The sequence below is a fragment of the Dasypus novemcinctus genome, chromosome 15, assembly GCF_030445035.2.
Source record: "Dasypus novemcinctus isolate mDasNov1 chromosome 15, mDasNov1.1.hap2, whole genome shotgun sequence".
NCBI classification, from domain to species: Eukaryota; Metazoa; Chordata; class Mammalia; order Cingulata; family Dasypodidae; genus Dasypus; species Dasypus novemcinctus.
In genome coordinates this window covers 89,620,861-89,648,808 of record NC_080687.1, presented here as the reverse complement: position 1 = coordinate 89,648,808, position 27,948 = coordinate 89,620,861, and the positions used below count along the sequence as shown (strand labels likewise).

Genomic DNA, 27,948 nt, shown 5'->3' with positions numbered 1-27,948 from the left:
ATATGAACATCCACTTTCCTTTTGAGTGTAAAAACCTCTATTTTCTATATGGCTGCATTCTTGCAACAAGTCCACGTTCATTAATTTAATTGAATCGGTCCCTAATTTTTAATTAAATATGCATTTCTCCCAGTAGCCCTTGGGAAAACATGGAAGCCATATTAACATATTGGAGAGAACCTAATCACAGAGCAAGACAAAAAGAGAGAAGCACATAACCACATGGTAGGTTTTCTTATAAATTTATTTTTGTAAAAAAAATTAATATTCAAAGGCAATGTTTTTTATTGTACAGTATAAAATAATTTCCACTAAATTAAAAATGGGATTTTTAAAACTGAAAAGCCACAATAACTTTTCCATTTAAAAAAAATTTACAATTTGCTGCATGTATAGGGAAAAAATGCACCTGTTCAATAATTACATAAAATACTCTTGTCAGATTTCAGTAGCCCATTATGTATCCTTTTTGGCAATGTCAGCTTTCTAAAGTCAATTATCTTCTAAATTTGAAAGGCACCTGGTGGCCAACATCCTGCTTTTATTATTTAAGGCCTCCTTTTTAATTTTTTGCACAGACTGAACAAGTATGAAAAATCTATTAAGTTAAAAAAAAGACCGAAGAAATATAATACATTTGAAATTAACAAACATTTTCTTCCCTTAGTGGCAAGTGTTCACCAGGGGATTTACAAAGTGCACCAGTTAAATATGTCTGTACATTTAAAACTTTAAATATGTCAACAGTGAGGCATTTTAAATATTTTGAATCAAATACTATAGCACAAATATAATTTACAATACTTTGCACAGAAAACATTACATCTGAAATATAACTTTAGATATTATATAAAAATACATATATTTTCCCTCCCCATTAAAAAAGGTATTGTTAGGTTCCAGCATGATGTAACAATTCACAAGAACTTAACCCTTCAGATGATCATTTGCTTGTAATTAGATGCCGCCCTCTCAACTTCAGCTGCATAGCGCCCATAACCACAGGCTCAAGCTGGAGAATGAACCCCTCCGGTAGCCCGTATTTGAAAATACAGATTTTCAAAACAGTAACCATAATCACTCCAATCTGGTTTAAGTCTGGGAATGCATGACAAAATTTGAAAACCACTGTGTAAGAAAGCCTTTTGATTGTAACACACCTTGAGGCCATCGTCTCCCACCGGCCCTACATACAGGTGTTCTCTACAGAGTCAAGAGCATGGACAGAAAGTCTTCAGGTGTCCTATAGGGCGGTGCCTCACCCACCTATCTCTAGCTTCCTTGGCAGGTTTTCTTAAGAAGTCTACTTACATCCTAGGAAAAACATGCTCGTGCCTCACGCCATGGGGCTCAATCTATATCTCGAACTTTAAAAGCCCCAAAGTAAGTTGCATCTTGATCTGGATCCAGCAGGGAAGGGTTGGATACCTCAATGCTTATTTCTTCACCGGATCGTAGCTTGAAAAACCCTCCAACGTTTATGGAATAAAAATGGAATTCGGAATTTCCTGACCAGTATTTGGTGCTTCCCCCTTTCATCAGGGTATGAGAGCGCGGGATTTTGATGCTGGTCTTGGTGACGTACACCATCAGCTGAAGATACTCCGTCGCCAGGTCTCCTGAAGTTTCGTGGTGTCGAAAGCAAATGTTGGCGTACAGGTAATAAAAGCCGTCTTGGTTAACCACGAGTTTTCCGTTACTGAAGGTCATGTTGGAGATCTTTGCCCAACCGCGGTCATAGTACCAGGAGGAAAGACTCACTTTGTGGGAACCTGAGGAGAGGAGAGTCACATGGTTTAAAGTCAGCGCCTTGGAGGAGAAGGATGTCCACACAACTCTATGAGACTGGAGAAAACCCAGAATAAGTCCTGATTCCATCGGGAGGAAAACTGCTCAGAATTTATTTTCTGAAGGGTGAAAGATGCATTCAGATATACTTAGTGCTCTCTGCTAGGTACTTTTGAGATGAAAAAACCTCATTTTCCTACCCTCAAGGAGCCTGGAGTACAACAGGAATAAGTAAGATAGGTAAACAGTTAAGAAGATAGGCTCTGTACTGATAGGAAAAGTACAGGTAAGTGTTTTGAGATGCAGGGAAAGGAGAGGGGACTTCCAGCAAGAGGGATCAAGAGCGGAATGATGGAGTTGCCCTGGGCCTGAGATTTAAAGGGTGATTAGGATTCAGTCACACAAGAACAAAAAAGTCACTCCAGGCGGAAGGAGCCAAAGGCGCTTGAGACAGGAAAAGAGACACGAGTATAGGAAGAATTTCCATCCTTCATGCATCCCAATCCTCACTTTGAAGTCATGGGGGGAGTAGATAGAAGGAGATGAAAATCTGAGTCACAGAAACTTTGGCCAAAAGGTCAAAATTCTAAACTTTCATCACTGTCTATGTCTTCCATCCTCCAATAGCCCAAATGCCTCTCAGACTCACACAACCCAAACGTTATCTATCCCTGGTGAATTCTTTGCAACCAAAGCATAGTAAAATGTCTTCTGAATGACTAGAATTCTCCTTTAGCCCCTTCTTCCACCTGAAATGTGTTGACATCTGGTCCTGTGCTACTGTTTCTGGAGGAGTGAAAATTTCTAGAGAATCTTCTAAATGTTCTAAATGTTTTTAATATTTAGCAGATTTTATCAGGTCTTTAAAAATCAGCAATACCCCTATGATAAATCCAATTAATCAAAATATGAATCCAACTGGAAAAACTATTAACTAATTGGGGGATATTCTTACAATGTGGAAGTCCTCAAACACCTTTTTCCTTCTGAGGATTTTGCAAATACCTGCTAAATTAAGGTTGTCTGTAATCTGTTAGGATTTCAACAAGGTCAACAGGACTGAGGAGTCTCAGACTGGGCTTGGGATTAGTTTGTCTGGCCACAATTTAGGTCAGGTCCTGAGATGCTGGGAGAGAGAAATTGGCCTGCAGGACTTGAGTTAGATTTGAGCTGTAGTCCATAGATCCATCCCAGCTGACACCCTCCAGTTAGAGTGGGTCCTGTGAGATCCCATAGGACAGGAAAGACACACTGGTTCCTTCCCAGACTGACCCAGGTCCTGGGTGACCTTGGACCCTGGCATCTTTCACTACAGACCCCAAGATAGAGGCTGTTCTGTCTCTGGAGTGGGCACAAGGCAGCTTGGGGGATCTCATGGGGATCGTAATCCCAGGATGATCCAAGAATCAACCAGGGAGTGGAGCAAGCAGAAGGAAAAAAGGCATCAGGGTGAACATGCAGGATGACCCATTTCTAATCAAGCCTGTGGTAGGTCAAGAATCCAACTTTCTCAACCCTTGTCCAGGGACAGAATGTTTCCTGAATTCCACAGCCTATTCCCAGGAGGGTTCTAGAGCGAGGCTGAGAAGCCATCATAGGCACTGCCACCCCCAGAGTCCAACCACAGTGCCCTTCCTAGATCCCAGTCACAGCCCACTTCCTAGATCCCAGTCACAGCCCACTTCCTAGATCCCAGTCACAGCCCACTTCCTAGAGCCCAGTCACAGTGCACTTTCTAGATCCCAGTCACAGCGCACTTCCTAGAGCCCAGTCACAGTGCACTTCCTAGATCCTAGTCACAGCCCACTTCCTAGATCCCAGTCACAGCCCACTTCCTAGAGTACAGTCACAGCACACTTCTTAGATCCCAGTCACAGCCCCCTTCCTAGAGCTCAGTCACAGCCCACCTCCTAGAGCCCAGTCACAGCCCACTTCCTAGAACCCAATCACAGTCCACTTCCTAGATCCCACTCACAGCCCACTTCCTAGAGTCCAGTCACAGCCCACTTCCTACAGCCCAGTCACAGCCCACTTCCTTCTTTTTCATTAGAGTTCCTACTTGAGGCCATCCCAAATGTAATATCATCCCACGGCCCCAAGTGAATCAAGATAAGCTTACAAGTTCCTTATAAACACCAGTAAAGTAATTCCTCTGTGCTGAGAAACAGCCACCTAATCCTTTGAAAAAGCTAACAAAGTTCAAGATGCCTCCCATCTCCAGTTTTCCCATGTTACCCTTCTCCTTACCCCATCCATCCTATTATTGATCTTATTTATCCCTATGATGACTCTTTTAACAGAAAGGAACAGAATGACTAAGCTCAAGTTTAGTCCCTCAATAGAGTGGATCAGCTGGCATTAGACCAAGGGCCTGGAGATATGGCCTGGGTGGGCAAGAAGGAATAGAGAGGAGAGAAGGCAGGACCCCAGACTGCATAAGCCAAACGGAAAGAGTATCTTCATCCCTACCAAAGATATCTCTATTTTCATTCATTCACTTACCCACCCATTCACCAATTCATTGAGTTGATCTGTCATTGAATAAATACCTGTGTGGTGCTTCCCATGCACATTAATTCTGCCCATAATTAAGAATGATATGAAACAGTCTACTCTCAAAGAACTCACCACTAATAATGGAGAAAATTACAAACGGGCACATAAAATAACACTTTGATTTCTGCATCTCCCATAGCACATGGCAGATGTTCCACTACAAGCAGCTGCCAAGTAAGAAGGGCAGACATTCCGGGCCATGAAGAGAGCTCAGCTCAGTGGGGGCCAGAGGAGCTGGAGAACAGTGAGAACTGGACTCCAATTTGCATGGCCTCCCTATATTTCTGATATAACATTTACCTAATCTAAATTTTCTTTAAAAAAAATTAACTAAAAAAAAAAAAAAATTGGATGGCCTGAGACAAGGGAAGGCAGTGCAGAGAGCTGTTTGAGGAGTGGCTGGAATGGCCACAGAACACTCAGGAGAAAGATGGGACCCAGTGGATTCATGAACAGGGAGAGTGCGACAAACAGCGAGACAAGTATTCTGGGAGCAGGTGGAAGGGCCCCGGTGGGCAGCCCGGGGTTCCATCATTGAAGAGGCATGCAGCAGGCTGTCCCACGTCTCGCCCGACCCTCAGCTCCCACTCTCACTACTGTTAGATTTTGGAGAAGAGGTCTCTGCAAACTCTTAGCCTGAGCACCCTCTGAAGGAACCCCTGTATTCTGATCTCACAAAATATTTCCCCATGCATTTTACTCAAGATGCTTTGGAAATGCACAAACTAACTATCAATATGAGGCAGGTTCTAATTTCTTATGTGTAAGAAGTCCCAAAATGGAGCATGCAAACTTCAAGCCATCATCCTCTGAAGTTTCTGGTACTGGCCAAACTGGGAGATAAATGGAATCAAGGGATTGTTGGCCCAGAGCAGCAAACTTCTGTTTTTTTAAATAGAAGCACACACTGACTCATCTCACTCAATAACCCTCAGAAAACAACCAAGAGTTTTGCCTTGTCTTTTTTTTTTTCTGCAGTGATTTGATGCTAGGTGCCTGCAGAGAAAGATTTATAACTAAAACATGCTTGCTGTTGCCAAACAGACTTTGGCACACAGACTAATGCAATATTTATCATATGCCATTTAACATGAACTGAAAAGATAAATGTAGAGTGCCCTCACAGCACACACAGCTGATGCATCAGTATTAATTTAATTGCCTTTGCTAGCATGTGAAACAGTTTTCCACTCAGAAAATGGCATAGTTTCACCATAAGGCACACTCACACACCACATACACAGAAAATTTGTTTAAGAAGTAAGTATCTAGGACAGGAAGGTAGCTTAGGAAAATCATCTAAAAGCCAAAGAGTTGGTTTCTCATGTTTTATGTCCACAGTCAAGAAAAACCCCTCCATAGTCGATGAGAGGATCTGGCTTCAAGGTCGTTTACTAAAATTTGGATTTTAGTAAAACTTGCCTTTTTTTGGACAAAATGGATTATGTGTAAATTACTTATTTATTTAAACTCAAATGGTAATAACAAATCACATTCACTGAGCACTTTATTCACTGAGTCTGCTTTCCTATGAGCAGTCGATCGCATTGCCTCGGTCGTCTTCGTTACCCTCATAATTCCCATTTTGCACACGATGAAGCTGAGGCACGAAGGATTGTAATAATTTACACAAGACCACAGAGCAGGTAAGCAGTACAGTGGGGCCTCAAACCTTGGATTTTGGAGCCCCTGCAGTTAAACACTAGCAGAGTCTATTTCTTAGAGGAAAAGAGGCACACGTTGCTTTGGATTGATTTCCTGCTGATAAAGCCAACTGATCACAATGTACATCGTGGCCTTCTTGTATTTTAAGGTGTAGTTTAAAACGCATAGGCTCTGGAATCCACTGGAGTAGAAGTCAACTTCTAATCCTGCCGTCCCTGAGACCTTGAGGCCAAGGACTTAACCGGGATGCACATCATTTTCCTTTCTGCAAAATCTGCATGGCAATCTCTAACTTGCTGGGTTGGAGTAAAGACTAGAAATAATGAACACAGAGTACAATGCCTGATGCACAGTAGGCATTTCATAAACTGCAAAATAATAATACATAATGTTCTCTTGCAATCTTTTTGATGCTTCTCTATCCCAAGGTGAAGTAACCATGGGGGGTACATGATGAAATAGCTGGTGCAGTAAGGAAAGAGATGTAGGCACAGAGTGCTGGATTTCCTCATTTGCAAAAGCTCATCAGACCTCCAGACCACTGAGTTAAACTCTTTCCCAGAGATAATGATGAGCCCCAGAGAAGGAGCAGAATGTCTCATTTTCTGCCATCTCTGACAGTCCATGCCACAGAGCCCTTACCTAGAACTTGGCAGTACATCTGAGGACACAACCAGTGGATGAATTCATTCACCTCAGAGGTCAGCAGTGGGGATGTGTCAACTTAGGCTTGGACAAGTCCAGATGAGCCTAACAAGCAGCTGTACTTCCTACCAGGTACCCTCAACTAGCGGCCATTTAAAATCATCACCCACGCTGATCATCTGTGAACGGAAATAGTAACGGGGGTCCATTCTGGCACCACTGAGAATCACCAATTCCAGGATGTCCACTTGAATATGGATCATCCACCAAAGGATCCTTTGCTCCATCTAGAAGTTCAAGGCTCTCCAATATTAAGTAAGGCTAAGAGGGCTAAGTATTCAAATGGGTCGACAGATGATACTTGAAATATTTTTCAGGCTGGGGGCATATGACACTTACCTGATGGGATGTCGGTGGCATTGATAGTGAGATGAGCAAAAGGCTGAGTTTCAGGCTTGCTCCTACTGGCCAGACCTAACCATGAACCTTCCACCATAGCTGGAGAGGAGAGAGACGGGGTTAGCCCAGAGAGTAGCAACCCTGTGGGATTTCAAACCTGCACACAGATCCTTGCTCACCTTGCTCTGCTCTGAGGTGTCGTGATCCAACAATATGTTGCAATTCCTGAAATGGAAAGGAAAAACGTCTTGTTTATACACTCACTCTTTCTATAAAGCAGGAAGAATTAAAGACCATTAGACCTAAAAATAATCTTCTTTATCTTCAGAAGATGACAAAAGGGGATAAGTTGTGAAATTTTTTTATTTTCCAGGCAGCTGTCAAGGGAAGTTCATTCCAAAGAATTACATTGCTTGCTTAAAAACTAGACCCCACACTAACAAAATACTCGGGACAATAAGAGGAAATAAAAAGACTTAATGTAATTTGTAAAACCTGGAATAATTGAACATAATTAAAAATACGTAGCAGGTACACAAACGGAGATGAAGTTAACTAGGAAAATAACAATTACCCAGAATATATGACCCTCTTAAATCTTCAGGGAGGCTCTATTTATGTCTGTTTCATTAGTGAATTCCTGCTGTAACCTCAGCCCACGAGCAAGAAAATGATGCCCAGCTCCCACTGGTCAATTTTTTATTTTAAAAAACATTATATGGTATTTAAAGTACTATACGGATGTCTAAGAGTTTTTAAAGTACCAATAATTAACTTAAAATATTGCCACCAATAGAGGTTTAGAGGATAAGCCGCAAAAAGAAAGAACAGAGTACAAAAAGAGTGGAAGTCATTGTGTGTCTCAGTTTGTGCCCAGAAGATAAAGGACCCCATAAGAAACCTCATGCCCACTCAACTCAAGAGCTTAGCTGAGGTTAAATGTCGTATCTGGGGACTCAGTAAGGTAGAGCTTGGACCACGGTTCAAATCCCTGCCCAGGCACCTGCCTCTTCCCCCCCTCAGGTTCCTTCTTCACATACTGCAGATATTAATGGCTTGGTGAAGATGAGTGAGATGAGGCCTGAAGGCACTTAGCATAGTGCCTGGGAAATTCTGATACCTATATACTAGAAACACTCTCCACAGAGTCCTAATTGCTCGGTGACTGGGACGGCCACTCATGCCAACGTTTCCCCTAGCCCTTGGTAAGCCATAAAGTGCAAGTTCTCAGTGCATCTGAAGACAGTTTTGAGGGAAACAGACTTGGCCCAGTGGTTAGGGCGTCCGTCTACCACATGGGAGATCCGCAGTTCAAACCCCAGGCCTCCTTGACCTGTGTGGAGCTGGCCCATGCGCAGTGCTGATGCGGGCAAGGAGTGCCCTGCCACGCAGGGGTGTACCCCGTGTAGGGGAGCCCCACGCGCAAGGAGTGCGCCCCATAAGGAGAGCCATCCAGCGCAACAGAAAGTGCAGCCTGCCCAGGAATGGCGCCACACACACAGAGAGCTGACACAGCAAGATGACGCAACAAAAAGAAATACAGATTCCCGTGCCGCTGACAACAACAGAAGCGGACACAAAAGAAGATGCAGCAAACAGACACAGAGAACAGACAACTGGGGTGGGGGGGGGAGGGGAGAGAAATAAATAAATAAATCTTTTTAAAAAAAGACAGTTTTGAAATTAATTAATTAGCTAATTAATTCATCAAATACGAACAGGACCACAACATGGACTGCTGTCAGGCTGAAAGGGTTCTGGAGATGAGGTACCATTTTTTTCTTCCTCTCTCTTCAGGATACCTCCTGAACAGAGGAAAGTATTCTGTTTTTAAGACCCTTGAAAGTGGCAGCAGAGGCTGCCTTCAGGTGCCTCCTGAAGAAGTCATGGTGTGGTTGACCTTCAAAAAGAAAGCTCAGGGCTCACCCAGAGCCACCTTTTGCCCTGGCCGAGACCCAGGACCTGACCAGTATGTTCGGGGCCACGGTGGCCCCTCGTGAGTTGTGCAGCACAGTGGCCCTTTGTGAACCCCAATCTCCTACCCACTCCATCTAAGATTTCCTTCTCCATACTCCTGACCTCCGAGCTCTCGACTCTCTTCTCACTATCTTTGTTTTCCCAATGGTGCCTGATTTTGGGGATTTCCGAGTTTTGCCTCCCTGCATTCACAACAGAGAATCCTATGCACACCCTATATCTTCATACAGTGAGTCTCTCTTTAGCCATCTACAGGAACACAGTGTTTCTTTACCTCATTACATCTCTTAAAGACTAGAATAAGAAACTATATGGGGAGCAGATGTGGCTTAAGCAGTTGAGCACCCACCTCCCACACAGGAGGTCCTGGGTTCGATTTCCCGTACCTCCTGAAAAAAAATAAAGCAAACAACAAGCAAAACAAATGATAAAAAACCAATGCAGGGAAGCCAATGCAGCTCAGTGCTTGCGCTCCAGCTTCCCACATACGAGGTCCCAGTTTCAATTCCCAGTTCCTGCACCTCAAAAAAATAAAATAAATAAATCCTCCCCAAAAAACAAAAAACCTCTGTGTGACAGTAATTCAGAGATTTAAAGCTATCCCTCATTTTCCTTCTAGTCCCGATCTGCCTCACCATGGGAGAGGAAAGGAAGCAAAGTAAGGTATCTACCTACAATATGCTGTTTCCTGCTTTTCTATACAAACAGACTTGTGATTTAAAGAAAGAAAAAAAAAATAAAGAGCCTTTGTGCTAATTCAGTGAGTGCATCACCCAGTGCCTGGCACCTGCCAGCCACCCCTCTTCAGAGTTTCTGATGCAGAAAGTCTGGGGTGGGAAAAGAGAATCTGCATTTCTAACAGGGGGACTGGGGCTACTCGCCAATTTAAGAAAGCAATTCCATTCTGATCTCGAAAAATGCGTGGATGGAGGACAAACGTGCCAGAGAACAGTCAAACCACTCATTAAACAGACAGGGTTTAAAAATTGGCTTCTAAGTCAGACCTGCCTCGGATCTATTTGAGACAATAAAATTTAATAACCAGCACCTTTCAAAAGCACTGCTTAAAAAACAAAAATTAGGATCCAGGACAAATTAAAACTCTGTTGAGACCCATGAGGTAATTTTGCTCACGTACTCCATCTATTTTTGGGTATCCAAGTATAGCAATTCCTCTCAGGAATCCTACAGGGAAGTTTCACTGTGAAAAGGGGAGTGCAAAGTGTGCCTGTACCCTCAGGCTACCAAAAAATTGTATTCTCAACATCTTTCTTGTGTCTCTCCACCTCCCAACTCTTTGACCTCTAAGATCATTGCTATTTATTTGTGTAGATACCAACCATAAACACAACATTCTTCTAAGACTACCTCTTTCCACTTTGAGACTATAACTCAGCTTTCGTGGGTAGGGCCTCAAGCAGCCCCATGGGGAACTTGCAAGCCACTTGGGGAGCTTTTAAATGTAAAAGAAATCTACTGCTCTGGCTCCACTCAGGGGCTCTAACTCAGCTGCTCTGACACTGACTTGGCATTTTTTAAAGAGGCTACCCAGGTGATTCTAGTATGTAGCAAGAGTTGAGAAAGAGAATTACCAACTGCGTGTCCCCATGTAGAGCTGTTTGGCGACACCCCTATTAAGTCACAGATTTATTCTATTCTCACACCTTACGTAACTATTGTCCATATGTTGGAAGTTAAAAACTAATCTTATGTATTTGCAGCTGCCAGAATGTCTTCCCCTATGCTTCTGTATTTAATTCTTACTAGAATGGGAAGCCAGGATAACTATTATTAGCTCATTTTTCAGACCGGGAAATGGAGGGCAGGGCAGAATAAGGGCACCCGACAAAAGCTGGGGCTTGAGGCTCGGTCTGCGGACTCCTCTTCCCGAGCTCCAGTTCGTACGCCTTGTCTCAGTTTGCCAGAGCTGCTACCACAAACACAAGTCGGTTTGGGCTTAATAGCAGGTATTCGTTGGCTCATGGTTTGGAGGCTAGAAGAAGTCCAGAAGCGAGCTTCCAGCGAGGCTTGCGCTCTCTGCCCATCTGCAGCATCCTGGCCTGGCTGCCGGGGACCCTTGAGGTTTCTCACCTGCACCTCTGCTGCCTCCCGTCACATGGCCGCGCCCCCCCTTTCTTTCTCTTTTTTTAAAATCACAATGAATTTTATTCCACAGCATGTTTGAGGGAATGTTATTTTAGGGAAGATATTTGAGATTAAAATAATGTTAAAAACTGGAAAATATGCACATTTATGTATCTCTATTTTCGTTTAAAAAAAAAAGTTAGACTCTTTTGTACAAAAACAAAGCCAAAAAAAAAAAAACACACAACGAAACTACCTGTAATAATTATAAGGATGGAAGCTTGTGTCTGTTTTTCCAGTTCACTGACTTCTGGCTTCTCCAATTTCTGCCTTCCGGTTTCTTCTCTCTATAAGGCCCCGTCATCTGGATGAAAGCCCACCCTCATTCCACGGGCAACACCTTAACTAAAAATAACACCTTCCAGAGGTGCTATGGACAGTGGGCTCACACCCACAGGAGCACAGAGTAAGAATCTATCTAAATGAGGGTACATAATTCAAACCACTACACCCCTTTGTAAAGACACAGATATCAAGTATGCTGTGAAGCCAAGGAAGAGTCTCAGTGTTTCTTAGAGGCGAGTGCTTTCCTTCAGGTAAGGAGGCCACGTGCCTGGGAATGCAGCTGCTTGATGGAATGGGCAGAGGAAGGAAATGCAGACTCGGAATTCCAAAGGGCTGCAGAAAACAGCGGGCTCAGAGACCATATTCAGGGCTTGGCTGATAACCCCCAAACTAATCCCCATAGAACATTTCCGTGAGGGGGCATCATGTCTCCAAACACATTCCTGTCAAACGCACAGAGCAAGGGTCATTCACGTGTTTTATTTTCCGTGGAGATTAGGTACTTTGCTGTATAAGTCTCAAGATCTAACCTGGAATGCCTCCTCATGTTTTTCATTTTCAGGATTCTAGGGGACCCTTCTGAAGGAATGCCCAAATTTCACCCCATCTGCCAACTCATTTATTTTCTAAGCTTTGCATTTCCACTTATTTTCATCCACATTAGTCCTCTACTTCTGTCAGATTAATTAGAGTGCTTTCAGATTTGCAGCAGAGTTCTTTATTCCCAAGCCTTATCATTCCGGCCTTGTTTCTGCTTTCTTTGAATTCAGACAGTTCTAATAATCTGATTTTGGTAAAATACTACAAAGTGCCTCCTAACACCTCTCCTCTAAACAAATCATTCAAATGAAAGAGATCTTTTAAAAAATGTTCTGTGTGTCTTATCTTATTTTAAACCCAGCTGCAAATGCACAAAAACCAGTTAGTTAACTTTCTGGACAAACATCCAAATGCAATCATACGTTGCTGGCACTACCAGACTGTGCCCAGAGATTTGCATAAAGAAGCACGGGCCGTTTTGACACACCTCCAGCCCAGCAAACAACCTCAGGCAGAAGCAGAAACAGTTTCCAGCCAGGCAAACAGCCCTCCCTGCCATCCTCTCACCTTGGCCAAGAGCCACGTAGAACTGTCCTAAAGAGAACCCAATGTCCCGGTCCCTGGGAAATTCACTATCTGCCTCCTGTGAATTCAAACAGCACGTCTATCATCTGTTGCATGCAAAGGAAGTAAAGAATTGCCCGCTGGTTTCTATAAACTGCACATGACAACCTAAATCATTACTTACAATAAGTCACTAAGAAAATTCACATGAATGACTGAACTTATTTATGGGCACACTGTAACAGCGAGGCTTTTCACCGGATTTATGCATTTCAGATAAGCACAATTTGGGCCTAAATTATGACAGCTTCATTTAACCCTTCAAAACCGGGCAATGGAGGAAGTCGAACTGCTGGTTGGCAGCCAAAGAAAGTCAAAGATAAAGGAAGCCCGCGTCCATGCTGCCACCTTGTGGACACTCACTGACATTCACAAGCCAGGGACAGTACAGGCAGGCGTCACAGATTTTAAACAGCCGTCCACCTTCTTCACCCCAAACCCTAAACACGAGAGAGAGGAGGACGTTTGACAACGTTTTATTAATCCTCTCATGGTCTTTTCATCTTGGAAAACCTGCTGTCATTTAAACAGAAAGGAAAACAACTGATAGGGCTTTTTCATCTGAACTTTGATTTAACTCAGAAAAATGTTGAGATTTCACAATCTCTCCTCCAGGAAACAAAGCACACAAAAGATCAATGTGATTGTGTAACTGTGGTATCCAGAACTGCCCTTCTTCAACTTCTTCTGAACTCAACATCCAAGAAGCCCAATTCCCGGGAGCGTGATAGGGAAAACTTAAAGAGGGCAGACTGCAAATCCAGGCGCTTGGGACCAGGCTCCACGCAGAGCTTGAAAATCTTTTAACATGTTCCGGGACCTTTTGCCAAACATAGGCAAGAGGGAGAGATCCCAGTGTTGGCTCAATCTTGGTCAATCAGGGCCCCCTGGAAGAGGTTGTACTGTATGAGAAGAAATAGTTACTGGTTACCTCTGAGTAGCCACGGGAAGGTCGCTTCAGGTGACTTAAACATTTATAGCAAACGCCACACCCGCCTTAGGAAACTAAGCTCAACGGCTGCCCCAAACATGGCTTTGACAGCATTCCCATTCAGGAGTGAATGTGAGCGAATTCACAAAGTTAGTTTGCCGGCAGTATGTGTAGTCTTCTGAAATCATACAAATGGATTTAAGCAACGACCGAGGACATTTCCAGCTGTAAAGATTCCCTGAAAAGATCAAGGTGCTGGAGTCTGACCTTGGGCTTATCGGACTGAAAACCCTCCCTGTGCGTTAGGATGCGAGTCGTGCAATTGAGGAGGCGCCTGTCAATCAGAGCATAGAAAAAGTGATTTGTACAGCCAGATGCTTCGGAAGCTGCTGGCACCCTCTCGGAGCCGGGGTCTCAGGTGGCTGCCTCCCTCGGCAAAACCATCAGCAGCTGCAGGGACATCTGGCTGGCTGAACAAGAATTTAACACCCCGTTTGCCAGATATAATCCAGGGTTCATACACTTGTTAACATATGTAATGCATTCATTTTAACATCTTAATGATACCCTTCGTGTAATTCTTCTCCCACCAGTTGCAAGAATAGCCTGTTCATCAGCGGAGTGCGCACAGAAATGCCTCACATGGGCTGTTCTGAAAAGGAAGAGCCGGTTTCCTGTTCCTGCCGAGATGCCACCGCATATTAGCTCTGGAATCCATCGCTCCCCTCCAACCCCAGTAGCCCTGCCTTCCTTCAAGCTTTCCCTCCTCTTCATCAATAGCTTCCTGCCTCTTTCTTGTCTCCCCTTTCCTCTCCGATGCTGAGAGCGGGCGTGTCCCAAACCACACATGGAACCAGCTTCCCCCCCCCCCCCCCGGGGCTGCCCCCAGACGGCAGGAGCAAGTGCACGTTCCTTGCCAGGGTGGATAAGGCCCTGCCTGGCTGCGCTCGGTTACTGCCTCGCCGTCTTCCGGCTATTCGTCCCCTGCGCCCCCACACCCCCCCACCCCACAGGCCCCAGCACGCCGCACTGCCTGTTTCAGATCCCGCTGCAAGGCCGTGCCCTCTGCGTCGGGCAGGCTTTGGCTCACGCAGCCCCCTCGCCAGAGACGCCTGGGCGCTCGCATCGGCAGGAGCTCATCTCTAACGGCAAAGCCTTTGTTCCCACGGCAGTCTCGGCTGGCGAGGCAGGGCGGGAGCCACCACGCGGTGCCAGGCAGCGCCTCCAGACGTGGGACCGAGACCCACGTCGCAGCCGGCCTCCTCGCTCGCGCTCGCTCTCATCTCCCACCCGCCGTGTCCATTTGCACGCTCTCCGTGCCCCGGACCCTTAACAGGAACGAGCGGTGACAGTCCAGAGCCGCCTCACGCCAAGGACCTTAAGAGCAGGTGGACGGGTCTGACGCCTAAACACATGTTTTAAAGGCTCAGCAATGATGACAAAGGCTGCTCAGCCCAGGGTCCTGGAGCAAAGCAGGAGGAAAGGAGGAGTGGGGTTCCAGTGAGGGGGGAAGGGGGGTCCGGGGAGGGGGGAGAGGGGTCCGGGGGTCCCTGGGAGGGAGGAGTGGGGGGTCCCGGGGAGGGAGGAATGGGGGGTCTGGGGGTCCCGGGGAGGGAGGAGTGGGGGGTCCGGGGTTCCCGGGGAGGGAGGAGTGGGGGGTCCGGGGATCCTGGGGAGGGAGGAGTGGGGGTCCGGGGAGGGAGAAGGCAGCTCCCTACCATCCCAGGGTCAGGTGGGGACTTGGACAAGAGGTCCAGGGACCCAGCAAGCAGCACAGGAGGGGAGAAGGGAGATGGATTACCGGTCGCACTAACCCTGAAGGAAAGAGTCATCTCTGGCTTAACTTTGTAACCTGATAATTTGATCCCAAAAATGCGTTCGTTTTTTTTAATATAAACTACAGATTACAAAATTCACCCAAACCCTAACCTTCTCAACAGGGACTCTAGCCTCACCCTACCACCACCCACTCTCAGCCCCCGGATCTCTGCACCCCCTAAAGGAAGCGCTGCCAACACCCCACGCCCGTCTGGGACAATTCTACCAAGACGCGCGCCCGCCTCGCCGCCTGCGAACACGATCGCCGGGCTTCTTCCGCAAGAAGCCGGGAAACGACCGTCTTACAAAGCGCTAGCGCGCCAGACCCGCCGAAGGGCTGCGCAGTGGCATGCCCTTGTTGTCATAACGCAGAGTGATGCTTTCCCTGGCGCGGCGATGGGTGTGCTGGGACTGGAAAATTAGTTTTTATTGTTTAACCTTCACGGTTTAAATGAGGAAGCTTCTGCTACAGTTAAAGGTCCCCTCGGGTTTTCACAAAGTAGCCTTCTGACAGCAATATCAGTCTTCATAAAGAGCCCGATTTTAAAATGTCTTACACCACCGTCCTCCTTTAAAAAGTTTCATCTCAGGGCTTGGCAGGATAACTGCAGTGTGGCAACTTGGACTAACCGTGCTATTTACCACGTCCCTGCTTTATTCCGCCTCTTGAAAAATAGTAACTCCACCCGACATTCACAGAGCTTTCTACCCTTACAAAGTATCGTCTCCCTAAAGGAGACTTGCTCCCACAGACCACCCCAGAAGGATTTCTGACTGATGGCTATCAGACCCAAAGGAAACAAAAGGTGCCAGGCTGGCTGCTGCAGGCCCATGAGGCCAGAAGGGCTGCAAGGGGGCTGCAAAGCACAGTGCCTGGCCAGGGACGGCGTCCCCAGCCTCCAGGTCCCTAACTTGTTCATGCCCCAGAAAGAAAGGAGTTCCTCTCAAAGGAGCAGGAAAAACTCCACTTGGGAGCGACTTCCTACATTTTATTAGGAATCTTTCCGACATTCCCAAGGTGGCCAGGCACTTTGAGACAGCTAGCCACGTGGTGATGCCATGCATAGGGGCAGGCAGAGATCTTTATTTACTCAACTTATTCTCCAAACTGCCACCGAGCACCTACTAGGTGCCATCCTCCTGGGAGAGAAACTAAATATCACACTGTCCTTGGAAAGGACAAAATGTCCTTGACTGGCCAGACACACCCCTGGCCTGTGTGGCCAGTGTGACAACAGAGATGAGAGCAGGACCCCCGGGGGTGGTTCCTACCCCAGGATGGGGCAGGCATCAGAGCTGGGCTCCTTCGGGAAGTGATACCTGGGCAGGATCTTGGAAGACAATGAGGAAACTAACCACATGGAGAAGGGCCTGGAGGGGCACAGAAAGGGCCGTGCACAAAGGCTCAGGATTCATCTGTGCCTCGTTTAACAAAGTTTATTTATTTATTTATTTATTTTTTAATTAAAATTATTTATTTTTACAAATTACATTCAAAAAATACGAGGTCCAGGAGTCAGGCATCCTGCAGGCGGTCAGGATACCAACTTACAGAGCAGGCGCCCCCTTTGCCATGGCCTAGTTAATGCCAAGAGCAGACAGGCAGAGAGGTGAAAGGGCGCAGCTAGACTGAGGAAGGCCAGGCACTCTATGGTCCAAGTTGAGGTGGGGGCTATGAACCTGGGGAAGGTTGGAGAGGGCTTCCAGAACACAGAGGACCTGCAGCTCCCCGAGTAGCCTCTCAGCCGTTACCCCAAAGACCCTGGGTACCCACTGGGGGATTTTTAACAGGAAAGCAGGCAGTATATTCAGATCTGCATTTTGGATGGACCAGTGTGGGTAAGGCCGTGGACAGGGTAACCTTTTGCAAGAAATGTGTTCAGGTGATAAGAGTAGCAACAGAGAAGTATCTGAAGGTTTTGCAAGGAGGCAGAATTCAGAGGACGGGGTGCAGAAACCGTCCTCCAGTTTCTGGTTTGGGGCAATGGCAGTTGGGTTGCTGTCATTAACCACAAGAAGGTACAGCAGGTGAGGTGCAGGTATGGTCATGAGGAAAGGGGAGGCTGAGTTCACTGAATCTGACAGATATGAGCCCTAAGATTTACAAGGATTATTATTTTTCACTTCTACTACTCAATCCTCATCTCTAGAAGCAAAGATGAGGATTAAGCGAGCACTCTGGACAAGGAAGCTGAGTGAGAAAAGAACTCTCCCAACACCTGAACCTCAACAGGTTCAAGTGAACATTTGTTATCTGGTCATCCCAGATACAAGATGGTCCACCCTGTCCACACTGCGTACACCTGACCCTCCTCCCACACAGTCACTTCACAAGGGGCTTCCGTCTCCACTGCAGGCTCTCACCTCTTCTTAGGATGTTGAGAACATCTCCCGGGTCCTGAACACTATATCCAGACCAACTCTGAAGACCCCCTTTAAAGATAGACCAGTTTTTTTCCCAGAAGAGTATGTCTTAAGTCACAAGGTCCACCCAAGAACTATAGAATCCGTATCTCCAGTGGCAGATTTGGGGGCTTTTTTTTTTTTCAACCAGGGCCCAAAGTGATTCTTAAAATTAAGCAGGTGTGGGAAACATTCTTCTGGGACAGATCATTTCTCCAGCTACATAGACCATACCTCTCCTGGGATAAGCCACTCCTGGTGGAACTCTCCAGTCCCTCCCTTACCACCATGCTCTCCAGTTCCATTCACTTCTAGAATCATAACCCAAGGTCCCAAGCCAATCAGGGAGAAGCTCCTCTGTCAGGGATATCCTTCCTTTTCTCTGTTTCTTTAAATGTGTCAACCCAGAATATCTTTTACTCCACACTAGGGTACTTGTAGCACAAAGATAAGTCCATCTCTGGCATCACCACTCACTGGTTCTTTCTCTCTTGCAAACCTGCTGCCCTGGGTGTGTCCTGACACTTTGTAGCCAAGAGTCCAATGTTGGGCAGAAAGCAGTAAGGTAGTCTTGGCTTTGTAGGAAAACCCTGTGGGTCTTACTTTAGCTTTCCCATAAAGACAGCTTCTTAAAATGCTAAATATGATTGGGGTTGAACTGCAGTTCCCAAAATCGTTATGGCAAACAGAGATGAATCCCACTGGAAAACCACTACATGACTAACATCTTGATTTGGGAACAGCATTGCCCCCAAAACCCAAGTTTCCGTGTGGGTTTACAAAAAACTATCTTGGGACACATGTTCTTATATACAAATCCAAAGAGACAACGAATGGGGATTACTTTTCCCCCTTGTTGTTGTCATGTGGTGTTCTATTTTCATTAAAAAGCAAATGAGTGACAATGGCTATATAGCAACTCCAATAATTAAAGTTTCACAAGCAGTTAAGATATACTCATTTTGATTGATTTTTTATTTGCTTTTCAAAGTGGGAGCAGACCTCTTGTAATAATTGAGATTGGAATTTCAAGAAATGACCTTAATATATACGGAAAACCCAACCACTTAATCTGATTAATGTTCTGGTTTTAAATTCATGTCCCAGAAACCATAAAATTTAGCAAAAAACAGTACAGGTGTCTCTGAAGGTGTTTTTAAAGATTACAATTGAGTATACCTAAACAGGCCTTTTGAAACATCCTCCAAAGGACAAATGCTATTAAATCTTGTTTAAAGTTTCTGCCCTGCAATCGAAGTAATTCTAAAGTGCTTTAACCTTTACAAAAGAAAATCTTGACCATTAACATTTTTCGGAGACTTGCAAATTCTTTAACACTCCGGGTTAGCTCTTGCCCCTTGGGTATGTGAGTCTACTCTTCTGTCTAAATAGTGTATATGTCAAATACTGCTCGTTGTCCCCTAGTAGCCACTGTCTCCCTTTTTCCTATTATTATAAGCAACTCCCTTCCTTTCCAAGCTTTGGTGGGCAAATGGTCATCCAGCTAGAGACATCGTCCTGCTGCCCTTGCAACAAAACGCAGTCTTAGGAGTGAGTTCCAGCCACACCGGGAATGGTGTCTCCACTACCAGGTCCTGCCTTCTTTCTTTTTCTGGAAATAACAACAAATGGAGCAGCCAACCTGGCTCCAGAAAAGCAAGACCAGTGTTGAGGATGCAGTAGCCTCCCTATTAGTCCTTGGTTGCTTGCCTCTGGATTACTGCATCAGAGAAAAAAGAAAAACAACTACCTTATTTAGTTTACAAATGTAAGGGTCTCCTTGTAACATCAGCTTAGACTGTACCAAACACAGCGAATAATCCATTGAGGATCAAAGCATTGCAACGCTCTGGGTACTTCTTGATGGCAGGGAAAGTGTGTGTTTACAGTATGCATCCTGCAGGAGAGGTGCCCAAATACGTGCTGATCCCTCAGGGAGGAAAAAAGAATTCCAAGTGAGAATTAATTGTTCAGAAATTCTGGTTGTCTGGTCTTACTCCTCATTCACCAGTAGGTCTGTGGAGGCTCATTGGCTCCAAGAAATGGTTAGTCAAAAACATGCTAACAACGTAAATTACTGGTAGTCAATCGCCTCTTTAGCTTCGCATATTCTAGAGTGAAGTTGAAGAGTTTTCTAAAATTGTATTTATAGAGCTAGAGCCAGGACTTAGGTCACATTATAGGGCTGCTTCTATAGTGATGGAGGGGCAAAGAGATCTGAAGAAAAAGAGAGAAGTCTGGCTGAAGAGAACTTTTAACAAAAACTGGCCTATACGGCCACAGGCTAAAAATGTTCATAATTATCAAATGAAACATTGGTAAGACATCAGAAAAAAATCTGAATGGCTCAACGAGCGGTTTGGTGTACTCTTTGTTCGCTTAAAAATTTTGGTTCACAGAGGTTAATAAACTATTAAGTTATTTATTTGTTCATTCATTCATTCCTGAAACTGAATTAGGTTTGATATATTCAAATATGAGCAAAATATTCAAGTCCTTGTCCTGATGGAGCTTGCAGCTTCATGCTGTGCTTTCTAAACATTTCCAATTATGCAGTTCTATCAGAGAAAAAAATTTGAATGCTCCCAAAACGTACATTTGAATTTATTTAAATATTAAGGAGATGTATTCTCATATAAAGGTATTATGGACATTACAAAGTAATCACAAAAACATAAAAGCTTTTAAAAGCTGAAGTTAAACATAAAAATAAATCCCACTTCCCTCATCCCAACGGATTATCTGGAACAGGCTAAACATCCCACTTCGGAGCGCAGTGGGTTTCAGTCCAGCTAGGTTCCAAAACAAGTCTCTTGCTAATGAGGAATATAAAAGATGATCCCATTGAGAGTGCTATCAATATATTGATCTCTCTCCTGCAAAGCATTCTTTCAAATATCTTTGAAAGTAACATTCTCTCCGTGTAGAGGAGCCTGCATCAAATCTTGGTGCATATTTCCATTTCTCATTTCTCAGCAAGCTCTGTTCTTTGCCCCCATTTCCCAATAAATTATTTTTTACTGCCCTAACTAAAAATTTTTTTAAAAAAAGAAAGTGTCAGGAAGTTTTTCACAATTATCCAATGAGGACAGCCTGTCCTGTTAAAATCAAGTGCTGTCTGTGGTGACTGTTTCGCAGTTCCTAAAGAAGTTGAATATAGACTTGCCACATGACCCAGCAATACCACTGCTAGGCATATACCCAGAAGAACTGAGAGGAGTGACACAGACAGACATCTACACAACAATGCTCATAGTGGCAGTATTCACAGTTGCCAAAAGATAGAAGCAACCAGTGAATGGATAAACAAATTGTAGTGTCCACACAGGATGGAATATTATGCATCGGCAAGAAGAAATGAGTTGTGAAGTATATGACAATGTGGGTGAGCCTGGAGGCCATCATGCTGAGTAAAGCAAGGCGACACAAAAGGACAATTTCTGTATGCTTGCACTGCTATGAACCAAATACATTACATAAACTCTTGGAGTTAATAATTAGACTATAGGACATCAAAAACTAGAATGAGGGTGGAGAATGGAAAGCTAAGGATGAATCTATGCAGAACTGTGAAAAAGATAGTTTGTAAATATTTGGAAATGAACAGAAATGGTGAAATTCACATCACAGTGTTTGTAACTAGCAGAGCTATTATATGGTTATGACAGTGCTTAAAAGGGAAAGGCTAAGGTCATGTATATTACTAGAAGAAAAGATAAAAAATGTAACATGAGACTGTAGAGCACAGTGAAACTTCATGTAAACTACAAATGTGGGTAATATTGCATATATAAGGCTGTTTTTACAAAATATAAATTCAAATAAATTAAAGAGAGGGAAACAGAATAGCAGCTATATACAGCAGTGGAAGCATAGACAGACTGATAGGTGATGAGACTTTTGTGTCTGTTTTTTTCCCTTTATTGTTTTTATTCCTTTATTGAATTAATGAAAATGTTCTAATGCCAAATACTGTTGATTGTACACTTTGGATGGATTTATGCTCTATTAATATGTATAAATAAAATTAATTTGTTAAAAAAAAATCAAGGTAGGGTCACAGTTCTGAGGGCCCAGAATATATACTTAGTTCATAATCAGAAGGCTTTCCACCGAGACGGCCCGGCGGTCTGATGGCTAAGCGTCCTCCCTACCACCCGGCAGGCCTCTGCTCTAGCCTGAGCTCATCCCTCCACTCCCTGGGTCAGTAGAGGCTTGGGACAGCTGCCAAAGCTGGAAACAAGAATTGCTTTATAAATTGGACACCATATCTGTACTAGTGTTTTCTTTATTGCCGTAGACTGTTATGATAGACTTTATAAAATGTGGTTAGCAGGGTTGGATCACTAAGAGGCTTTTAGAGTTCTGCACTAAAGGGGAAAAAAAGCCAAGAAAACCCAGCCACAAACAAAAAAAAGAGGGGGGTGGGGGACAGCATTACTTGACTGACCAAAGATGTGCTGGGTAAACACCACTTTTTGCACACATATAATGCCATATTGTGCTTATGTCTAGCATTTGTTACCACTAGAGGGGTTGATCTCTCAATAATGATTCCAGACACACATGTAATTTTGTTTTACGGGTTGCCTCAATAACTATATTAGAATGAAAACTACTTGTAAATGCCTAATATAGCCATCTGATTGCCAGCGCTGGCAGGAGAAATGAGATATCTGATTATTTTGGCAAGAGATGCAAAATGTCACATTAACCAATAATCCTCATTGAAGGATAACACATTTGGCAAATCACTATTTGGCTAGCCCAAGAGAAAAGTGAGTCTTTGGGTATGGGATAAGGTGTGGTAAAATACAATATGCAACATGCAGTGCACACTTAAGCTTTGGTGGGTTTTAATGACAAGGTACGGGTAGTGTTCGTCTCCTTCTAAAGATCCTCTTGTCTAGTGGGAAGAAATGACATCTTCTACCTTTAAGCACACCTTGGCATATTATGACAGCTCCTTATTCTTTACAATGAATGACCTGTGTGTAATATTATTACCCGTGTGTAACAGCTAAAACCTTAGAGCCCAACAAAAACAAATGAGAAATTAATGAAATAATGTTCTCCTCATCCTCTGAGTTGTAATAATCTATTAGTATAATTAATACAGTATGCCTTTAGTAAAAGCAGTTGCTTTTTCTTGCCTGCCAACAATTCTTTCTACTTCTGGCTTGCCAGGTACCCAACCTCTCATAAGTAGTGTAACTTGATTAGAACAAGGCACCATGTCTCGAAAAGGTTCCTAAAATAGTGAAAATTCTGTCATTATTACCATCAACACCTTAAATTCAAATCTGCTTATAAGAGCATCTAGGCAGTCACGTAGGAAGTTCAAGGGAAATAGGACAAAGAACAGTGAGTTTTGGTGGGGCAGGTAGGGGCATAAAGGTACCCTGAGACAACAGAGGAAATTGCAAATCTGCCAGAGAGTAGCAAAGAAAAAAATCTGGGATTTATTTTCACTTACGGCATGAGGAAAGGCTATAAATTCTTTACAGGAAACGGACTTTGGCCCAGTGGTTAGGGCGTCCGTCTACCATATGGGAGGTCCGCGGTTCAAACCCCGGGCCTCCTTGACCCGTGTGGAGCTGGCCCATGCGCAGTGCTGATGCGCGCAAGGAGTGCCGTGCCACGTAAGGGTGTCCCCCGCGTAGGGGAGCCCCACGCGCAAGGAGTGCGCCCGTGAGGAGAGCCGCCCAGCGTGAAAAGAAAGAGCAGCCTGCCCAGGAATGGCACCGCCCACACTTCCCGTGACGCTGACGACAACAGAAGCGGACAAAGAAACAAGACGCAGCAAATAGACACCAAGAACAGACAACCAGGGGAGGGGGGGGAAATTAAATAAATAAATAAATCTTTTAAAAAAAAAAATAAATAAATAAATTCTTTACAATAGTAAACAAATTGTTCCAATGACATCTTGAATGATCCAAACTATGTCCATGTATTTGAAACTATTTTAAATATTATATTAAATTTTATACACACATACTTTCACACACAGAGACACAATAAGGTCTATTCATAGCTGTTTGTTATCTTTCACAGATTCACCTATTTTTTGCCCAAGTTATAGTGTAATAATTATGGTGGTTTTACAAGATTCAGATTTTTATATCAGCCAATCCTATTTTAAGTGCCCTTGAAGAGTTTTCTACTTTTATTCCCAAAGTCTTGTACCTTTCTCTTTAAATTTATTCTTAGCATTTTTTGTTTGTGTTAAGGATGAAATCTTTCTTTCATCATATTGTCTAGTAATTGAAACAGGGACACTGGTGATTATTATTAATTTTTACAAACTGATTTCTTTTATGTTGGCTGGAGACTTTGTTTTTCTTGAATCTTCCCAAGTACACAATCATACCACATGTAAATTTGGCCTTCTCCTTTTCCATACATATTTTTCCTTATTCCATTTTCTTATGTAATTGCATAGGCTAGCACTTAAAGAACAACATTAAACAACATGTCAAGATATCATTGTTGTGTTCCTCATTTTAAGGAGAATGCTCCTATATTTTTCATCATTAGATAACTTTTGGTTTTAAATATTTGTGATAGCATCCAGAATCCATCTAGTTCTATTTTCTAATGGATGTTAAACATCAGAAATAGAGGCAAAGTTTTGTCAACCAGTTCTCATTATCTATGAGATGACAGTATGTTTTTCTCCCTTGACCTGTGAAGATGGACCCATTCTTGCATTCCCATAAACAAAAGTGTTGGTAGTATCTGTTCTTCTTAGTATTCTTTATTTTCAAAATTATATTGACTGATATAGCAATAGTTATTCTTCCAAATGAAATGCAAAGGATAATGTTTAAGTACTGGGACACCAATGAAGTTAAAAATCTGTCTCTCAGTTTTAAGGAGCTACAATATATACATCAATCAAAGCAGAATATTAGGAAAGCATTCACCTAACTAGGTTTACCATACTAAGGGATTCAATTTTAAATTAATAGATTATCCCTAGTACATGCAAATAGTTGTGTACAGAGCGATTATTCAATACTTGAGAGATGAGCTTGATAAATACAGTAAAAAGCAGACTAATGAAAATGAAATATTAAAAAAGAAAAACAAAATTGAAAGGACTGGCACAATCATTGTTACTATAGCTCAGAAATTACCATATATGATTAAAAAAAAAAAAAGCACTGAATTTAAGCCCACATTTAAAAATACACAGCTAAGGCACAAAACTAAGCCACCGACATGCTAATTATGATGAAAAGTTAATTTTCATAAACAATGGGTTTTCTTATAGACATTAGAGTAATAGTTATTCCTTCAATTCTATGCTGCACATTTTCTTTTATATTTTAGTATCTCTTAAATAGTGATACAACTAGAATGATCATATCTACTTTTCTAGTCAAGATTTTTTTCTTTCTTAGTGGTGTATGAAATCATGAAGTTAGCTGAATACTGGTGGTGTTTTAGATTTGATAAAATACAGCAAATCTCAACCTTAGGGGTTTTCCACACATTTACCTTGATCAGTTGCATCTACCAACAGCTTCATTCCCCCACCTTTACCTTCAACATGCATTGTCTTTGGAAAAAAAAAAAGCTGATACTATAGGTGGATTTTTAAAAAATAAAATTAATTAAAACTCAATTAAGATTTAAGGACTTTGAGAATAACTAAATTAAAACTCAATTAAGTTAAGATTTCAGGACTTTGAGAATTTCCAATTCACTCAGATGATCCTAGATATTCCCAGGGAGTTGCTGGGATGGCAAGTTGGATTCATGAGTGCCTGCAGGTGTACAAGCACTGGGGAATGGTTCAGGTTCTAGGCAGTTTTTGTGCAGTCAGTAAATAAAGTAAAGTAAAGGCTGCAGGACTCTCAAATAGGTTTTATCACACAGCTGTCCTGGAAAATGAGAAAATGGACACAGAATTTCCAGCTCTGCTTGCCTACCTCCTCATCACAGATGACAACAAAGAACCAAATACAATATATTCTCATCAGAGTCCTGGATCAACAGATGTGAGAAAGGGGCTACTATTACAAAACCAAATGTAAAGGAAATAGCTCCCAGAAAGTCCTGTGACCTCAGAGAATGGTTTCTAGGTCAGTGAATTCAAACTAGCAAACTGACCCATCGACTAACCACAAACCACCTTGTCCTCCTTCCAAGTGTGAATTTAAAACCCTCCTCTGAAAAAGAAAAAAGCAACAGGAGCCAAATATATTTGCATGAACATCTTTGGTCACTGTAATCAACTACTACCAACTTCGGAAGAATTTTGTTCATCCCTTTTAAAAAATTCTCTTTAGCCCTTTTACAAATGATTAAAACGATGAAAGGGACAAAGTCAACAACGCTTAGCCACTTTTAAACTTCAGTGTTGGTGAAGTAGGCAGGGGCTCTTAGGTGTCAACTGCAATGTGGACTTACCTTCTGCACAGCTCCTTGAAAGGCCTCTTTAATTCCACTACACGAATCAGGTATTAATTTTGTGCCTTGACTCTCCAGAGTCATGTCTTGCAAATCCGCATTTTCATGGAGTTTGAAAAATCTCTTAAAACAGTCAGTGTCATCTTCTGATATTCTATTAGGATCCATCTGAAAAAAACCACATAAACATTTAAGGACCTTAGATCGGTTAGCATCAACCATTCTGCTATTTAATAAAGTGTGACAAGGGCGGCGGACTTGGCCCAGTGGTTAGGGTGTCCGTCTACCACATGGGAGGTCCACAGTTCAAACCCCAGGCCTCCTTGACCCGTGTGCAGCTGGCCCATGCTCAGTGCTGATGCACGCAAGGAGTGCCGTGCCACGCAGGGGTGTCCCCTGCGTAGGGCAGCCCCATGTGCAAGGAGTGCGCCCCATAGGAGAGCCACCCAGCGCAAAAGAAAGTGCAGCCTGCCCAGGAATGGCACCGCCCACACAGAGAGCTGACGCAACAAGATGACGCAACAAAAAGAGACACAGATTCCCGTGCTGCTGACAACAACAGAAGTGGACAAAGAAAATGCAGCAAATGGACACAGAGAACAGACAACTGGAGCATGGGGGGGGGGAAGGGGAGAGAAATAAATAAATAAATCTTTAAAAAAAATAAAGTGTGACTTATGAACAAAAAATTCATTTTTACAACTCATTTTATTAGTCCCCAGCAACTAATAGTTAGCACAATTACCCTCTAGTTCATGAAACCACTGATTTCGTTGTGATGAGTAGCTGAATATCTTCCACAGCACAAAGAAAAATTTGGGGAGCATTTTCAACAATGTAAGTGTATGTGTGGAATACATGGTAAAATCACCAAAACCATCTGACAAGAGGAAAGTCTTCATGAAGGAGCTGGGCATCAAGAAAATCACCTATGGTCAGTGCAGATGGAGAAAGCTTTCTGTCTTTAAGTTACATACAGCATACCTGACAGGGCTATGAAGCCTACTTCCAGATACAAAGATGAAGCCAGCATAAATCTGGCAAAAGTAACATCACCTATAGCCACCAGGGGTGCTTGGAAATTTTCCTTAATGACTGTGTATATTTTTCAGTTGGCTGAAGAACGGAGAGAGAAATCCATTTCATAGCTCCAAACAAAACCTGGAGCCAGGAGCTTGTGATCCCTTTTAGCTGAGTCTCCCATCAATGTTTCTCACCTCTTAGTGGTACCACTGCCAGAAGGTGTCTGGAAATGTATGTGGCCACATTTGGTGGCCACAGAGGGGTGCAGAGAGCTGCAGGGGAGAGCAAGCTAGATTCACAGGGGCTGGGGGATGCTAAAATTATTGTAAAGTAGGGTTCAACCCACCCCAAATATCCCCACTGTGTTATTAGCCAAGGGTCTGGTTAGGTCAGTGGTCGGGGGTCAGCATTTCTTTAAACGCCCCTCTTCTCTTTAAATTGTCTGACAGGTCTTCCTCTGAGCTATGGCAAAACCTTTGAAATGGTTTCCACTGCCAGATAAAAAGGCTAGAGATAATTAGTTCCCAATCGTTTTAAAGACACTAGTTTAATTTATTACCATCTTCTTTCAAAAGGTCAAAGTATTTCATGTGTATTTGACTATTTGGTCAGCACAAACTAGAAAGAAAAATGTAAAAAAAATAAGTTTACAATAACCAAAGCTCAGCTGAAATTATACCAAGTCTCTCATTCCCTGGTTCAATTATCTTTTTTAATAGTAATCAGAG

General features: G+C 43.3%; 1 protein-coding gene across 1 annotated transcript in view; it reads right to left on the bottom strand.

Annotated features, from left to right (window-relative positions):
- Positions 1-831: 831 nt before the first annotated feature.
- Positions 832-27,948, bottom strand: part of TNFSF11 (TNF superfamily member 11) — a 35,536-nt gene continuing 8,419 nt past the window's right edge. The window contains exons 2-5 of the mRNA XM_004463583.3: positions 26,198-26,365; positions 7,233-7,278; positions 7,054-7,152; positions 832-1,772 (exon numbers count right to left, since the gene is read on the bottom strand). Coding sequence (XP_004463640.1) covers positions 1,351-1,772; positions 7,054-7,152; positions 7,233-7,278; positions 26,198-26,365 — 735 coding nt within the window. The 3' untranslated portion in view covers positions 832-1,350. The remainder of the gene's footprint in view (positions 1,773-7,053; positions 7,153-7,232; positions 7,279-26,197; positions 26,366-27,948) is intronic.